This window comes from Chelonoidis abingdonii, chromosome 2 (genome assembly GCF_003597395.2).
Source record: "Chelonoidis abingdonii isolate Lonesome George chromosome 2, CheloAbing_2.0, whole genome shotgun sequence".
NCBI lineage: Eukaryota > Metazoa > Chordata > Testudines > Testudinidae > Chelonoidis > Chelonoidis abingdonii.
In genome coordinates this window covers 238,490,767-238,508,171 of record NC_133770.1, presented here as the reverse complement: position 1 = coordinate 238,508,171, position 17,405 = coordinate 238,490,767, and the positions used below count along the sequence as shown (strand labels likewise).

Here is a 17,405-nt window from a genome sequence, read left to right as displayed (position 1 = left end):
GGGCAAATTTGAAGAGATTCCAGTCCATTCTTCTATAATAAAGATGTTTGAAAACAGGCTGTATTCTTTCTCCATCTGTTGCCACTGAGTGCCTTTGTCACCCTGCCGAGAAGTTTCCTTCCATCTCCCCAAATCTGAATGTTTGATGTGACCTTTCTTGGCTGAAGGTGGACTTGGGTTCACATCGTGCTCAAAAACAGCTTTCATTAGCCTCTCTGACGTTCCTCATCTTCTCTTGCATTAACTAAGCTACATTTTGTCATCTGCAAATTTTGCCATTATCCTTACCTACTCATTTTTCCATATCATATTAAATAATTATACTGGTCCTAGTTCAGAACTTTGGATCGTCCCACTGTTAATCTTTTGCCATAATGCCCTTTTATTTACTGCTTTGTTTTTTCTCATAACCAGTTTGTTCTGTGCCAGTACTTCCTGTGATAACTTATGTTTCTTTGATAGTCTTTTGCGAAGAATTTTATTAGGACTTCAAAATGAACCTTTTAACAAATTGTCAACTTGTTCTTTTACCTGTTCTTTTCTTGACATGTTCAAAGAATTCAAACAGTTTTAAAGGCACAATTTTCCTGTAGGGAAGCTGCTATGGTTTATCCCTATCAGAACATAATCATGTTTTTATAATTCAGCAATTTATAACTGTTATCATTTCAACCAGTTTGACCTGGTACTACAGTAAAACTTATTGGCCTGTAACTCTTGGGATCTCCTTTTGTTCCTATTAAGAAAAATGAATTAAAAAAAAAACACCTCCCCCCCATTAAGAGGCTTTCTGGGCACCCAAACAACCTTAATTCTGTCCTTTAGCGACACCCTACAGTAACTGTATTTTTTTTTTTTACTTCAGTCTTTGTGATCCTAGGTTAGATTAAACTCATTTTTAAAGATGCATTAGATTTTACCTTCTTTTTCCTCATGTTGTCATTATAGGACCGAGTTAAGTTTGTTTGGATGCCCTAACTGTGCATTTCCATACCTTAATGTGTTTGGATTTCTTTTACACTTCATTCTTAAATTTCTGGCTTTATAATGACAATATTTATGCTATTTGAATATTGTATTTTACCCTGTCAGCATTAACTCATCAGTTAAGCTGGGCTCTAGATCATATGTGGTTGGAAGTGTAGGCACAGGCACAACGACCCATTAAAAGTTGGAAGTTGCAGGGAGGAGAGGAGAACAGCAAAATGACTGTCTATCTTTCTGGAAAATAGTCTTTTCCTTTAATATGCCTCAGAGATACTAACTGTCCTTTTTGGTAAGAAGAAAGTCAGTTTAGATGGTCTTCAGAGGTTGTTATTTAAATATCTTACTCTCTTCCCTTTAAGTAAAAACAAGACACTAAAACATGAAGGGAAGAAGAAAATGGTATTCTCTCTTGCTATGTCTTGCAATTTCCCCGCATTTTTTTGCAAGCAAGAAAGCATGTGGCCTTATCAAGCACTCAGAGATCTGGCAAACTCTGTTTAAGGCATTGTTTTTAGTTTTCCTTTCTGGTCATAGGTTCATATCAGAGTTGCAAAGGCAGGTTTCTCTTGGACAGCTGAAACAGATTTCTTCAGATAGAAAAGAGGAGAAGCAAGGTGGTAAAGGAAAATGGAACATGAGGGAGGAGGTGACAACAGTAATACAGTAACTCCTTGCTTAAAGTTGTAGTTATGTTCCTGAAAAATGCAATCTTAAGCAAAATGATGTTAAGCAAATCCAATTTCTCCATAAGAATTAATGTAAATGGGGGGGTTAGGTTCCAGGGACACTTTTTTCACCAGATAAAAAACTATATATTGTATAGATATACCCACAGTTTATGTTTTAAACAAACAATTTAATACTGTTCACAGCTATGATAATTGTGAAGCTTGGTTGAGGTGGTGAAGGAAGAGGGTGGAAGAGGGAGGGATATTTCCCAGGGAATGCCTTGCTGCTAAATCATGAACTAGCACTCATGTGAGCCCTCAAGGGTTAACGCGTTGTTAATGTAGCCTCTCGCACAAGGCAGCATGAACACGAGGGAGGAGAGACAGCATAGCAGGCAGAGACAGAGACACACCTTGTGTGTGGGAGAGAGAGAGAGATGCATATTGCCACTTTAAGTAAGCTGACCCACTCTTAAGTACATTGTCTTTTTAAGTGGATCAGAAAGTTGAGACAGCAGCTGCTGCCCCAGGCACTCTCTGTCTCTCTCCGTCCATGTCCCCTCCCTGCTCTATATGGAGAAGGGGTAACCAGGGGGCAGGGGAACACCCTGATATTAGCCTCCCCACCACTTCCCCTCCTGCACAGCAAGCAGGAATCTCTTGGAGCAGCTACAAGGCAGAGGGCAGGAGCAGCACGTGGCAGTGGGGGGAGGGACAGGTGACCTGCCCTGCAATTGATAGCCTGCTGGGCGACTGCAGCACAGGGAACTTAGGGGAGCTACTGGTTACAAGCCCCCACCAGCTACTGCAATGGGCTGCTCTTCCTGCAAGCAGTGGACAAAGCAGGGGCTGCCAAACAACGTTAGAAAGGAGCATTGCACAACTTTAAACTAGCATGTTCCCTAATTGATCAGCAATGTAACAGTGAAACAACTTTAAGTGAGGAGTTACTGTACAAGGTTCACATCTTTGGTATTTGTTGAGTATTTAGTCAAACCTGATGGTGTAATCTGGTTCCTTCTCTTTGTCCTGGTCTGATGAAGGCATCTTTCAGGATCAGGATGATGAAGGCCCAGTAGTTTGATGGCAGATTCTGAAGATGCAGTAGATATAGGATGTCTCTCCAGCCATGATGTGAAGCTGAACTCCTTTCGGTCTACCTACCGAGCTGTACCCCCAGATAAGCAATGTCCAGAAAGGGGTGGCAACTTCATTCTCTTAAAAATTAAGCAATCTAAACCCATCTTTGGTGCTTTCAATTATAAACATCACCTGCCTTTTCTAAACTCTTAGTTTATGTCAACCTGTGATGTTACTAGGAGCCCTGACGACTTTTTAAACTTTATAAAAGTAAGCAAATGGGAAGAAAAACTGGTACAAACAGATAGGCCTTTGCACAACATGCTCCAATTAATCTCTCCTATCCTCAAAGATAAGATAAGGTCCATCAAACACAGATAAAAGAACCTCAGAACCCATCTTCATTGGAGAAAATGGAAGAGTGAATGAGCCAAACCTTTTAGGAATAAGTAAACTTGCATATATGTGCCCCATTAAGAAGTTATGGTAAAGTTCACAATAAGTGGGGTCACACAGGAAGATTTCTGAGTGATCAAAGGTTATGCTAAAGTTTTATTTTCCCAATAAAAGTACTGAAAGAGTGCAGAAGAGTAAAAGTCTTCCATTCAAGAGACTTTTTAAGTAACTGTCTTTCATTGAAAAAACCAGTCGGAAGTTGTATCCAGAATTGGATTATGAAGATTTGAAATAAATAAGGTAAAGTTCACTTTCCTTCTTTTAAGGGAAGATTTTTTGACTCTTGCTCCATGGAGCTTGAGGATGGAGTCACACATGTCACAAAACCTAATTAATCTTCTAAGTTTTGAACACCTTCTCTGCACAGTCCTATTCTAAAGAAGCCAGCAAAAATAGTTAGAATTAATATAATATTCCTGACATAGTTGGTTGCAGTTTCTACCCTGAGATCTTTTTTAGAACATGGAACTTTTTTGAGAGTCTTCTAATGTCAGATTTTCTGCTCCTTTTGCTGGATATCTTCCTAGGAATGGGTCCCCTTCTTTACACACACACTCTCCCCCCCCGAAAGTCTACATATATGTTCTTCAGCAGATTCTATACTTTCTTAGACTTTTTAGTATAAGATATAGAGTTAGTTCTGTGGGCCTATCACTAACATTAATTAAATTGGCTCTTCTGATAGGGGGTATGCCCACAATCTAGCTTCATTTCATTGCCTTTGAACCCTTGAGATCTCTTCCCTCTTGCTGATTTACTCTGAAAGCCATTTTCCTGAAGGCCTTCACTTTAGTTGTAAGCATGGTTTTTCTCACTCCCTACTCCTTAGTTGGTGTTTCATAATGAGACGTTTATGCAGTTATTAAGACCATGTCCTCCTTCCCTGTCAACCAGGATGTGGACCTTAGTTCTGTTGCCCTTTGGAAAAAACAACAACAAAAAGGCAAAAGAAAGGACTTCTGTTATCTTCAGGGCTCTATAGTTCTACTTTTATAGGACTAAAAAGTTCCAGGACACTCAAGAACTTTTCTCTGAACTTTTGTCAAGAAAAAGCCTTCCAGACCATTGTCCAGTGCATCGGGAAAAGTATTGAAGAAGCTTGCCTGGCCAGAGGGCTTGCCTAACCTGTGTGTTTGTCTTTTGTTTGACTAAAGCAGCTGTATGCTGGTCTTCCTTATGCTTTCTGGTGATATTAATTCAAAATTACCATTTCAGCCGCAGTTGCTTCCAGGTATCTAGTTCTCAGAATGCTATATTGGTCTAGACTTTTGCTTTGTTCAGTGTATGGAGGTATGTCTCGGAAGGTACACAGTTACAAGATTGCTCGTTAGATTTTATGTTGTGATTGTTGCACTGAAGGTTGATTCTAAGTTTAATTTCTTCAGTTTTATATGTGTCTTGGTCTCTTTAGCATAACTGAGCGGGTGGAGGAGCCAGAGTTTAGAGGATATCCCTATTGTAAGGACAGGGTCATCTAGAGAACTTTTTATTCAGTTACTATTTTAACCACCTTTGTTACTGTATTAAATGTCTAGCATTTTGGGTTGGTATACAATCAATTCCCATTAGAGAGTTGGCATTTAATTTACAGTGAAGAGGTATAATCCCTATGTTGTGAATCTGTTACCTTGTGCAACCCTTACTTGTTTTATCCTCCTGTTACCTCTTACTCTATACTTAGCTTGTATGCTTTTTGAAGTAGAGGGCAATCCTTTTACATTGATTGTATCTAACAGTGATCCTTGAATTGGGACCTCTCAGCACTATCTCTGTATAAACAGTTATACTGAGATGTAGGAAATCAATGCTAGTAAATATTTATTTTTTTCTTTCTGGTCTAGGTCAAGCTGCACAAAGCCATGTTAGTCATATTAGTACTTCATCTGTGACTGAAAATTTTTTAGCATTGTTCACTTTTTAAAAAAAAAAAATTTCTATCCTTTCAGTTTCTGTGCTGTAAACAAAAGTGAATGTCAAAAGTGGGATGACAGGAGAAGGTCTTTTTATAGTCTCATCAGTACAGCTAAAAATATTGAAGATATTGGTAATGCTTTATCTCTTAATCTTTTAGCTTTAATGTTGAATGTGTAATAATTTGGAATTTTTTCACTTTACTTAAAGAACAATGTGACATTTACATAGTGAACATATATAAAAATATACACTTCTACCTTGATATAATGCTGTTCTCGGGAGCCAAAGAATCTTACCACGTTATAGGTGAAACCGTGTTATATCAAACTTTCTTTGATCCACCGGAGTGCGCAGACCTGCCTCCCGGAGCACTGCTTTACCACGTTATATCCAAATTTGTGTTATATCGGATCGCATTATATCGAGGTAGAGGTGTATTTAAAAGTGCTTTGCGTGTCAGTATAAACAAAAAGGCCATTTTGGGTTTCCAGGAATTGCTAAATAACAAAGCAAATTTTAATAATTTACTATGTTTGGTTTAAAGATGGTTATGATGAATTTCCTAATGTCTTTGATCAGACTGGATTGGTGATTGGGATATGTTGATAACAGAACTCTGTCTAGTCGACTGTAGTAAAATGGTAAACTCTTATATTTAAATTCTGGTACTAGAACTGAAAAATACCTTTATTCCAAAACACTTTCTAAACAAGACTGAAATTCTCCTATGAAACTGTGTGCTCTTTTCAAATATGATGTCTGTATTAATCAGAAAGTTTGTGGTATTCTCCTGAGTTTTATAATAGGGGTGGAGGGGAGTGTGTGTGTGTGTGTGTGTGAGAAAATTCATTCTTTCAAAAAATGAGTGGGGAGAGTACAGTGTAGTTAAGGGCAGTGTTTGCTATTCACTATAAACCCTACATTTAAGAGATTAATACTTCTACCAAAAAAAATCTTTTCCCAGTCTCCTCGATAGGATTTCCTTTAAAGATCCCCACTGTAGAAACTGCAGGGTATTCTTTATAGGTCTTGGAATAACTTAAAGATAACTCGTGAAGGCTACATACTCTGATCCATAAATGTGAACATTCCAACTGTTCCTTTTTCTGTTGGTGACAACAGTCTCTGTAAGATTCCAAGTTAAGCATTTAATTTTAGGATTTTATTTTATAGTCTGGAGAGCAACATGTACAAGCTAGTGATAGAAAGGTAAGGGAGGTGTCATTTGATTTGTAAAAATCTACAGAATCATAATTTAAATGGTGTTACCCTCTGTGGCATGACAGCAAGGACTCGCTTCCCCCTTGCTGCCTCCAGCTCCAGGTCCTCCGACTGATAAATATCTTGATAGTACAGTTTCACAGGAAATCGGTTGAGTTTGGTATCAGTTGAAAGCCCTTTCTCCTGTGAACACAATGGTATCAAACATGACAAAGCTAGAATAATTATGTAGATACATACATATTCAAGAAAATGTTTAAAAATCAATTTTTTTTAATTCTGCTTTAACACAGGGATGCATTGCTTACATAAAAGTCATCGATCTTTGGTAATCCTAAGGAATTGAGCCTTGACATGTGGAACTGAAAACTCTTATTAATCAACATCATCATCAGTATCATCTCCATCTAGGGCACCACTACTAAGACACATTGTCACACTGATCCTCATCCACACTGTACTCTCATGTCTCCATACAAGGCAGGCTGCTGTTCAAATGTTTGCAGGGTGGTGAGCATCTGGTCTTTGCACATGAGCATTTAATTAGCTGAAGGATTGATTCGCGAGCACATGGCATTTCACACATAAGTGATGTGATCAGTCCATCCTCCAAGATCTGTTCATATCTGATAGAGGAGGGTAGTTTTGGATTTGCTAAATCATCCGGAGCCAATCCATTGCTTGATAATTTGCCTTCTTGATAACAGGTGTATATATAAACACCTTGTTAGTGGCAATTTTTCTCTATTTATCTGCTTCTTGGAAAACCTCTACCAATGTAACTCTGCAAGTGTCATAATGTTGGTCTTCAAATGGTAAACTCGGCATGTGAATGCCTGCTAGCCATTTATGACCTCATCAGTGACGGCGTCAGATGTTCTGAGCACCTTCAGAGTGAGAGAGCCTTTGGAACTGAATCAAATACCTTCCAGTAAGATAATTTGGTCTTTCCAGTCAACCTTCCAGTAGGGTCACACCCTGACAGAGCGTGGAAACCTGGCAGTGTGGTGTCTATGGTTCCAGTGACAGGAACACATCCCAGAGCAGCAAGCACAAAACCAGACTTTTGCAGATGTCTTTGGTAGTGTCTCACAGAGGACATTAGAACATCTGTGTTTTGTGCAAAAATCTGGAGTTTATTAGCATCTCTGTGCCGTTGACAGCATGCAAGATAATTTTAGGGCTTGTCTATACTTACAGCTTAAATCGGCGCTGCTGCGATCGGTTTAGTGATGTAGATTTAGCGGGTCTGGTGAAGACCTGCTAAGTTGATGGGAGAGCATTCTCTCTTCAACATCTTTACTCCTCCTCCCCGAGAGGCAGAAGGTTAGTCAGTGGGAGATCATCTCCTGCTGACACGGTGTGGTGTTGACAGTTATTATAGCTTTCCTACTCAGATCTGACCCTTAGAGTTCAGAAAATAAGCTGCTAGCATGAAACCTCCAAGCTTAATTACCAGCTTAGATCTGATAGTGCTGCCACCAGCCAGATTCCAGTGTCTGACGCACTCTGGTCTCCCAAAAACTTTCCCGAGGGGACCCCAAGACTCAGATGCCCTGAGTCTACAACAAAGGGAAATAATCCCCTCCCCTTGTCTCCTCTTTATTTCCTCCCAGGCTTCCCCTCCCTGGATGGCCCTGGACGATCACTCTATTTCGATTCCTTGAAATGCAAAACAGAGAGATCCAATTTCTTTCACCCTCAGTCAGAGTCCCTGCAAAGGTAAGCTTTGCAACTCTGACACAAAGAGATTTTCCCTTCCCCCCTGTTTTCTTCCTCCCCACCAATTCTCTGGCGAGTTTTAACTAGGAAAAAATCCAACAGGTCTTAAAAAGAAAGCTTTATATAAAAAGAAAGAAAAAGACATAAAAATTATCTCTGTATCAAGTTGACAATATACAGGGTATTTGGCTTAAAGAAAAATGAATAAACAGCCTTATCCAAAAAGAAATACAATTTAAAACATTCCAGCAAACTACACACATGTAAATACAAAAACAATATAAAAACCTATTGTCTTCTACCTTTGTACTTACACTTGGAAACAGAAGATTAGAAAGCTTGGAGAGAGACAGTTCACTCTCAGAGCCGAGAGCAACAGAGAGAGAAAGACACACACCCAGAAGTTCCCTCCCTTGAGATTTGAAAAATCTTGTTTCCTGATTGGTCCTCTGGTCAGGTGTTTGGTTACCCCTTTGCAGGTGAAATAGACATTAACCCTTAGCTATCTGTTTATGACAACAGTGCTGGAAGTCGACCTAAGTTATGTCGACTTCAGTTACGTAACTTAGTGTAACAGTTAGTGTAGCTTAGGTTGACATACAGCTTTAGTGTAGACCAGACCTTAGTGTTATCCTTATCTAGGGAATTGCAAAGAAACTCTGCCGAACAGTGTGAAGCAGCAACTTCATTGTGCCACGTCATGATGAAATTCTTGAAGCAATTCTCCACATACTGGAGCATTTTTTCCGCAAGATATGTGATTAACTTGTTCTTTGTGCGAGTATGAGATAGTAGCTTCTTCACTGGGACATCAGCTCTTTCTTCCGCTTTTTATAATACCTTGTCTTTTCCAACTTTTAAGGTATGCACTATTATTCATTTTTGTGGATAAATTGCTAAAAACAATGTCCATATTTCAGTTCATCTTCCATAAGTGCTTTAAGAGCCTTTCTGCTAAGCATTTGTTCCTTTTCAATCCCATTCAAAGCACATATCTCTCTGTACTTAGCCTCTTCATCAGTCATCGCTGCCACTTTCCTATTGATTAGTGCCTCTGAAAGGCAATTTATGAACTCCAGCTGAGATGCAGTAGTAAAATCGGTATTAGTTTCTGTTGCTTTTTCCTTTTGATGCAACTTATCACATACATTCTTGGCACATTTCTTGAAGAGATATGCGGTGTTGTATTCATAGGTGTCTTTTGGGTCAGTGCACCACTTTACTTTCCATATAGTTCTCTCTAAGAGTGACTGCTTCATGCAGTTTTTCACTTGTCTCATGTGTTGAAACTGCGCTTTATGGATGCCTTCAGGCTTCTGGCTTACCACAGAAAAAGCAGGTGTTCTCTAAATGTGTGCCATAGGACTTACTGTAAGGCGAGTCTCTACCCCGGCTGGCTCTTGTCCCAGCATCTTCAGCTTTTTCCTGACGCTCATGTATTTCCTCTCCAACCTTGCCAAATTCAGTTTATGGGTGCACTTCCTATAGCATGTAAGGTGCCACCAGGCATTGTGTTCAACAAGCTCCTTCATGGTGGTTGTCAAGGTTTTTTCCCCACTTTGAACTTTAGAGTTCAAGAAGTGGGGACCTGCATGATTACTTTTAAGCTTAATTACTAGCTTAAATTTGGTACGCTGCCACCAGCCAGAAGTAGTGTCTGGCACACTTTCTGTTCCCCCAAAACTTTCCCTGGGGAACCCAAGACCCAAATCCCTTGGGTCTTAAAACAAGGAGAAATTAACCATCCCCCTCCTTTTCCCCTCAGACTTCTCCCCTCCCTGGATTGCCTTGAGAGGCTTACACAGATCCAAACTCCTTGGATCTTAAAAAAGAGGATTAACCATCTCCCTCCAATTTCCCCCCAACCATCCTGGTGAGTTTAGACCCAATCCCTGGCTTGATTTTAAAACAAGAAAATCAATCAGGTTCTAAAAGCAAGCTTTAATTAAAGAAAGAAAAGATAAAAATAATCTTTGTAAATCAGGATGGAAAATGCTTTACAGGGTATTCAGATTCATATAGACTAGAGGACCCCCCCAGCTTTACAGCAAACAGAGGTAAAAATCCTTCCAGCATAAGGAAAAACATTCACAAGTTGAAAGAAAACAAACATAAGACTAATCTGCCTTGCCTGGCTACTTACAAGTTTGAAACATGAAAGACTGAGTCAGAAAGATTTGGGGAGTCTGGTTGTACGTCTGGTGCCTCTTTGTCCCAAGAGCGAACAACCCCCAAAACAAAAAGCACAAAGACTTCCCTCCACCAAGATTTGAAAGTATCTTGTCCCCCTATTGGTCCTCTGGTCAGATGTCAGCCAGGTTTACTGAGCTTCTTAACCTTTTACAGGTAAAAGAGACATTAACCCTTAACCATCTGTTTATGACAGTGGTATCCTGCAAAGATTCAACTGCTAGCTGGTACTCTTTGTCTCCCCATTGATGCCTAAAAATGGTCAAGACCAAAATAAAAATAAGGATTTTGTAATAATTACAAGCCCAAAGTATCTTATGTATGTTTTATATAACTATGTGCACACTATTTGCAGATGGATTCCAGTAATTTCTGCTGACATCTTAACCGGTGCCTCATTACAACTCTTGGCATAATAAACAGAGCTGATAATCAGTCCCACTGAACTGCTTTTTGCCGATGATGGCAAATCAACTTGAAGCGCTCCTTCCATTGATAGTAATCTGTAACACTTGAAAAAATATTAATTGGTATTATGTTCTGAGCATTAATTGATAACACAGTACAGTCAGTCGTGGGCCACAATTTAGCTTCGTGAAGGCTACATGGTTGACACATCTGTGTTAAAGTATAATTTAAAAAGTTGATTTTTAAACATTTTCTCTAATACATATCTACATAATTGGTCTAGGTTTGGTGTCTTTAGTACCATTGTGTTCATGGGAGAAGAGGCTTTTGAATTATATGCAACTCGAACCATTTCTGACAACATTGTATTATCAAAATTTCTACCAACTGGAGGACCTGAAGCTGTGAGCTTGGGCAGCAAATCTATGCTGGCATGCCACAGAAAGTGCACACCACTGAAATTATAGTTTGGTAGATTTTTATTCATCAGCTGATACCTCCCTTACCTATCATTAACTTGCCTACAGAATTACACATGCTCCCAGGTTGTTAATACTTTATTTTGATATTACCCCTCAGTAACTTTAGATATAGCATTAACTTCTTCCCTCCTACAGTCCATAAATTCATCTCTTATTTTGTTCTGGTAGTTGGTGGCAGTATAGGAGCCTGGATAAATAAATAGGTCACAAAAGCAACTTTGTTTCATGGAGCAGCACAATGTCAGTAACAAACTAGAATGTAAAGTTATTTTAAAATATCTTAAAGATTTAAAGGTGTTCAATTCCTATGTTCTTAGTTCCCTGAGCAAGAGGTAAACAGGACACAAAAATTAAGGTAATCTTGGTTTCCTTGTCTGGTCAGTGTTTGACATCTGAGGGCTCTGAAACAATACATTCAACTGTAGGACCCACTTCTTTCTTTAAAGACAACCAGGTTCACTATTTGTAAAAAATTATTTCCTAGTGTAAAACACAGTTTAACATGTTTTCTAATGCAATCATAAGAGAGCTTAAAGAAATGCACCCCTAAAGATACTGGTATTTAAAAATGCTGAAACTGAAGACATGGATATTGTGGATTAGATATATTAAATTGTGATTGTGCAGATGCTTTGATCTGAACATCTTGTCTAATGTATCCCTTCATGTTCAATACCTGAAATTTTAACAAGAAGAAAAGAATAATATTTTGATGTCCCTACAAAGACAAATTTGTAGACATATGTCCAGAATTCCAAAATGCTGACTTTCTTCTAGCTCTTTGCAGCATCTAATATAGAGACTTCTGTTTAATAAAATGGTGTATGTACTTACATACTAAAATTTCATTGAGCAGAGCAGTAATTTTTTCATTTTTGAAAGAAGTCTTTCTCCTTTCTCTGTTGATATTGCTCCCATTAAGATGTTTATGAAACAAAAGTACATGTAGTATTGAATATCTCAAAGGAAACAATGAACAGGGAACAATCTTGAAATACGCTCAATCTTGGATATAAGAGGGAGACCTAAGTAGACAGGAAGAAACATGACATACTGGCAAATTCACCAGTGCATGGAACAAAGGCCCACAACCTGAGAGTCATTTCTGACACTTTCCTCTCTCTTGCTACACACATCCAGGCCTTTTCCAAATCCTGTAGGCTTTTTCTTTCCACATCTCCAAGACCCATTCTTTTCCTTCCATTCAGACCTCCAAATCTCTCGTTCACTGCCTCATAGCTGCCTTGATTCCTCTGTGGCCTCCCTGGCATATGCAGTGCCCCCGTTTAGTGCATACAGAATTACGCTTTTTAAACTCCTGTTCTTTGTCTACTTTTTTGATCATGTAACTCCCTTCCTTGAATTGCTTCTTTTGGCTTCACATCCAATATTGTATTAAGTTTAAGCTTCTTGTCATCACCTTCAAAACTGATACTCTATCCCTTCCTTCTTATCCACCTTTGTCAAGCATTGTATTGCCCTAATCACCTCCAGCATTGCTCCCAGCTTCATCTACCACTTTGCCAGACTTCACACAATCATTTCCTGACTTTCCTCAGTGCAGCCCCCTGTGTATTGTACAACCTCTTTGAGTTCATCCTGAAGGCCCCTAGTTTGCCCTCATTTACGTCCTTCTTGGGGTATGTCACTAAGCTTGGGCTTTGACTCAGGTTTGAGTCCAGGTCCCCGTTCTAGCCACAAACAAATCAATTCATCTTGGGTCAGCAAACACTCAAGACTCAGTTCCTAGGAACCTGTTAGCGGGCGGTGCCTAAGATCCTGAGTCTTGCTGTGACTTACGTCCAAACCCTGTCATTTTGCAGTGTGGATGAAGGTCAAGCCGCAGATTTGTGTCAGTGTTTGTGTAGGGCAGCATGGATATGTTAGCATAGGTGTGAGACTTAGGTCCAGCAATTGTAAACATGAGCATACGGTGCACTGTGGTTTCTTAAGCCCAAGCTTGCAAACAGAATCCATGAGCTAGGGTCCCACAGACCTGGGTTTACAATGCAGTGTAAACATACCCCCAAAGACCCATTTCTGCTATGCTACCTTTAAATGAATCAAGTTACATGGAATTTAAAGGGTAGTACCTCATTTCCCTTACAGATAGCCATATTGGCTTGTGGGATGACAAGAGTCTTTGTTAACTGTTATGTTCTATAGCCAGAACTATGGATATTGATTAGGAATAATGTTGGAATTGCTGTAAGAGATCTGAATTCTCAGCTTTTTGATGCACAGTATATGTTCTTTTACCAAGGACTATCTTGAAATTCCTAGATTTGAATTTGAGTACTTTTAAGATGGTTATTCTGTGTATATCACATTCAAGTAAAAATTGGAGAATTGGTGTTACGATGGGAGGACAACCAAGAAGGAGGGGAAAATTTCCCTTATCTGGAAGCTACCTTCCAATAATGGTAGAGGAGGCTTATTCCTCATGCACTTGCATTGCTTCAGGAGATGGATTACAGGTCTGAGACACAAAATGTGGTGACAGGAAGTTTGATTATTAGAAATATTAATAGGTTGAAATGTGGTGACAGAGCCAACTGATGGCTTGCCTACTGGATGTGAAGATGTTGGGACATCTAGGCAAACTTCTAGTGGATCCTGGGCAGCAAGTAGGGTAGTTGTGATATGTAGTGACTTAGGGAGATGTAGAAGGGAGGACCTGGAATCTAAATTTAGATTACTAGAAAAAAAATTTAGGTTTAAGGTTCTGAGGTAGCTATCTGAAATGTTTCCAGTTCCATGTGCAGAAGCAGCTTTGAGGAATTCAAGTGTCTTGGTCGTAGTCTGGACTACAAAATTTTACCATGTCTGAAGAAGTTTGCCAACTTTGGAAGTTTAATCACAGTTACTTGATGCAACGATGAATGGCCTTAAACCTTCAGTATTGTCTGTTATCATAATTGTTATCAACTGTTCAAATGTAGTATTTTTTAGTATATAGCAGACCTACGTGCATTGATAAGATGATATAAAGAGAAAAGACATTGGGAAACTTATTGGAGAAGGGAGATCTGATTCAAAAGCAATGGGCTCCTCCCTATTCAAGGTGGAACCAGACTGCTGAAATATAAAATTAACGAGGTTTAAAATTTAGGTGGTAAGGAAGAAACTTCCCTATGCACAATTATGGAATAATCTATCTTATCTGGAGGTATCTTGTGCTTTCCTCTGAAACATCTAGTACAGTATTGTACTTGATAGATGACTGGTCTAAATCAGTATATATTCTTATTTTATCTTCTTAAACAGCATAATTTTAAAAAACTAAAACAAGAAAAAGCTATATTTAAAAAAACCAACATGCATCATCTTTAAGGCCTTCATAATCAAAAGAAACAACACAGCTCAGTTGTGTTTTTTCCCTGCGTGTTTTTTAAATCTCTGTTCTAGAATGTAAGGTGAAAAGAATGTTAGGTTCTGAATATCTGTTGGTCTGCTCACTTTCCTCTGCATCATGACAACTTTAAGAGGTGAAAAGATTTGATCCTCAGACAAATGTGTCTAAAGAGACAAATTACTTTTTAAAAAAGGGAAGCCAAGACTAGAGGATTGAAAGACATGTTTCACTGAGATCATATTTTTGTTTGGGAAATATGTAGCTTTTCTGTAATTTAAAATTCTTTATATTGTTTTGATTCTTCAAAAATATTTACAAGCATCTTGCACTGCATTTCAAAGCCACTATAACATATTTGATAAATCAAGCTAAAGAAGAGTGTATATGATCTAGTAACTTTCTTGGGCTTTAGTATATTAATAAAATTGATTTTTAAAGGGTCAACTTCAACCTTCATTTCCAAAATATTGTTAGAATGTTTGATTTTTAAGAACATATTTTCTACTGCATTGTATCAGTGGTTTCTGAAATTAATCTGTCCACCCTTTGGCAAAGACAAAGGTATAGATTGTAAATTTTGGTTCTTGCTTTCAAGCTTATGTATTTTGGGAATAGGAGTATCAACCCTGAGCTTCTTAAACATGTATTGTAATGATTTTATTGATCACTTCTCTGAGAAAATTGACAGTTTGAGTATAAGAACAGTCAACTTTTTCTTAATATATGAAACTGTCTGTAGAGGTATTGTACAAAAGAAACCAAAGGCAGAATTTGACCTATAAGGTTTAAGAATGAAAATATATAAATCATTTTAGAGAACTTAAGCCAGGAGTTCTCAAACTGGGGGTTGGGACCCCTCAGGGGGTCGTGAGGTTATTACATGGGGGATCACAAGCTGTCAGCCTCCACCCCAAACCCACTTTGCGTCCAGCATTTATAATAGTGTTAAATATGTAAAAAACTGTTTTTAATTTATAAGAGGGGAGTCACACTCAGAGGCTTGCTATGTGAAAAGGGTCACCAGTACAAAAGTTTGAAAACCACTGACTTAAGCCATACTTCAATCTTGAAGTTCCTGAAGTAAACCACCTGATATCTCCTGTTGGTATATTACACAGTATAATGAGTTGCTTTACTAAAGGTTACCTTCTAATAAAGGTGGAGTAGAAAACTTGGGCGGTATTTTGGATTGTTCTCTGAAAACAGGCTAAGAATGGTCTCTGTATAGGTTTCATTGTGTTCTATTAAGAACTATGTTCATATTTTCACAGAGAACATCACAGGAATAAGTAGAAATTTGGGTGCTTGTTTGGAAAAATTAGTTGTTCTGGGTAACATTTCTCAAAAGCACCTAAGTCATAGATGCTTTTGAAAAATTAACACAATTTCTAAATATAGGGTAAAAAAGTCTCACGGTTTTGGTTCTTGTGTATGTTATTTTTGGACACATGTGGCTTCTTCATATAATGTCATTGAAATCATATCCCACTACATTGCTGTTGATATACTTCAGTTCCTAGTGTGCAAATATCGTATCGTAGAAATGGATGTTGGCAGTCATTACATATTTACACTTGTTATTTTTGGAAAACACTGTCATTTGCAACACTGTTTTGTGATAGTCCGCTTTCAATAGGTCTGCTGTCTAACCTGACAGTGCTAGTGCAACATGCGGTTATTCTTCAGTGTTCCTTAGAATACACTGTATTTTTAGTTAAAAGACATATGACCAGCATACAGTTTATAGATCTATTTCTCTTTACAATAAGCTTAAATAGGAAACATTTGTTCTGAAAAATAGCTCAGGGACTACTTAGTGATGAGGATGTAGCTATTTTAGATGCAACTGTTACCTCATCTAATACTGAACACTGGTAAAATAAAGAAGTTGTAATATTTATTTTTTGCAGAGATTTTTCTCTTATTTTAAGAAAGACTTTTATTTTCTTGTATTTTCTAGCAAATTCTGAAATTGAAGTGTCTGTGTCTGCAAGGAATATTCGAAGATTACTTAGTTTCCAGCGGTACTTGAGATCATCTCGTTTCTTCCGTGGTATTACTGTTCCAAGTTCCTCAAACATTTTAGATGATGATTATAATGGACAAGCAAAGGTGTGTTTTTAAAAATTGTTCCTAATTTTTTATTAGAAAAATTTGAATGCTTTATAGCATTACAAATATCTTCCATATTGTAACAGTATATAAACAGATATATGCAAGTAAATGTGACCTTATACTGAGTATGTATTATGTGCAAAAAAAACCCACAAAATTCTTTTGCTTCAGGATTATGCAGTTTAGCCTGTAAAACCAAAACCAAACCAAACAAATGAAAGAAAGAAAAAAAAAAGGAACAGTATAGTAGATGAATCATGGTAAGTGAAGTGAGGAAGAACAGCTTCTGTGCTGGGGCATGCTAGTTATATGAATATCCAAATCGTATGAGGCATTTAATTTTTTGAGACCGACATCTATTGATTCTCTGTTTATAAAAGCAGCAGATCATACCAAATGTGATTTAAAAAACACTGGAGGTGGCTAAACTTTAATAATGTCTTTTGTCAGATACAGTATTCCAGACAAATTCATTTATGAAACAAACTAGATGCATGTCTGCATACAAATGCATATTTATTATATACACAGCCTCTTAATCTAATGAGGCAAATGGAAGCCCTTTTTATGTGTGCTTTTATCCTTAATGCAGTGTATTCGTATTGACCTTTTTTCTGAAGTTAAGAACAGATGTTACTTGTGATAAAATGACTATTTTAACAAAATATCTTAGATTTCTGTTTTCTCTGTGCTACTTTAATGGGGGCTTTTTGCCTCTGAGAATAATCATTTGGAGAGCTTTGTGTGGCTAATAATTTTTTCAGTGCAACTTTGTTATCCCAAATTTGGATATATTGGAACCAATTC

The 17,405-nt window shown here is 38.0% G+C and overlaps 1 protein-coding gene across 5 annotated transcripts in view; it reads left to right on the top strand.

Moving 5' to 3' along the window:
• Positions 1 to 17,405, top strand: part of PDE7A (phosphodiesterase 7A) — a 165,710-nt gene that overhangs the window by 113,731 nt on the left and 34,574 nt on the right. For all 5 annotated transcript variants that reach the window (XM_032804105.2, XM_032804106.2, XM_032804103.2 and 2 more), the window contains one exon: positions 16,444 to 16,595. In XM_032804105.2, coding sequence (XP_032659996.1) covers positions 16,444 to 16,595 — 152 coding nt within the window. The remainder of the gene's footprint in view (positions 1 to 16,443; positions 16,596 to 17,405) is intronic.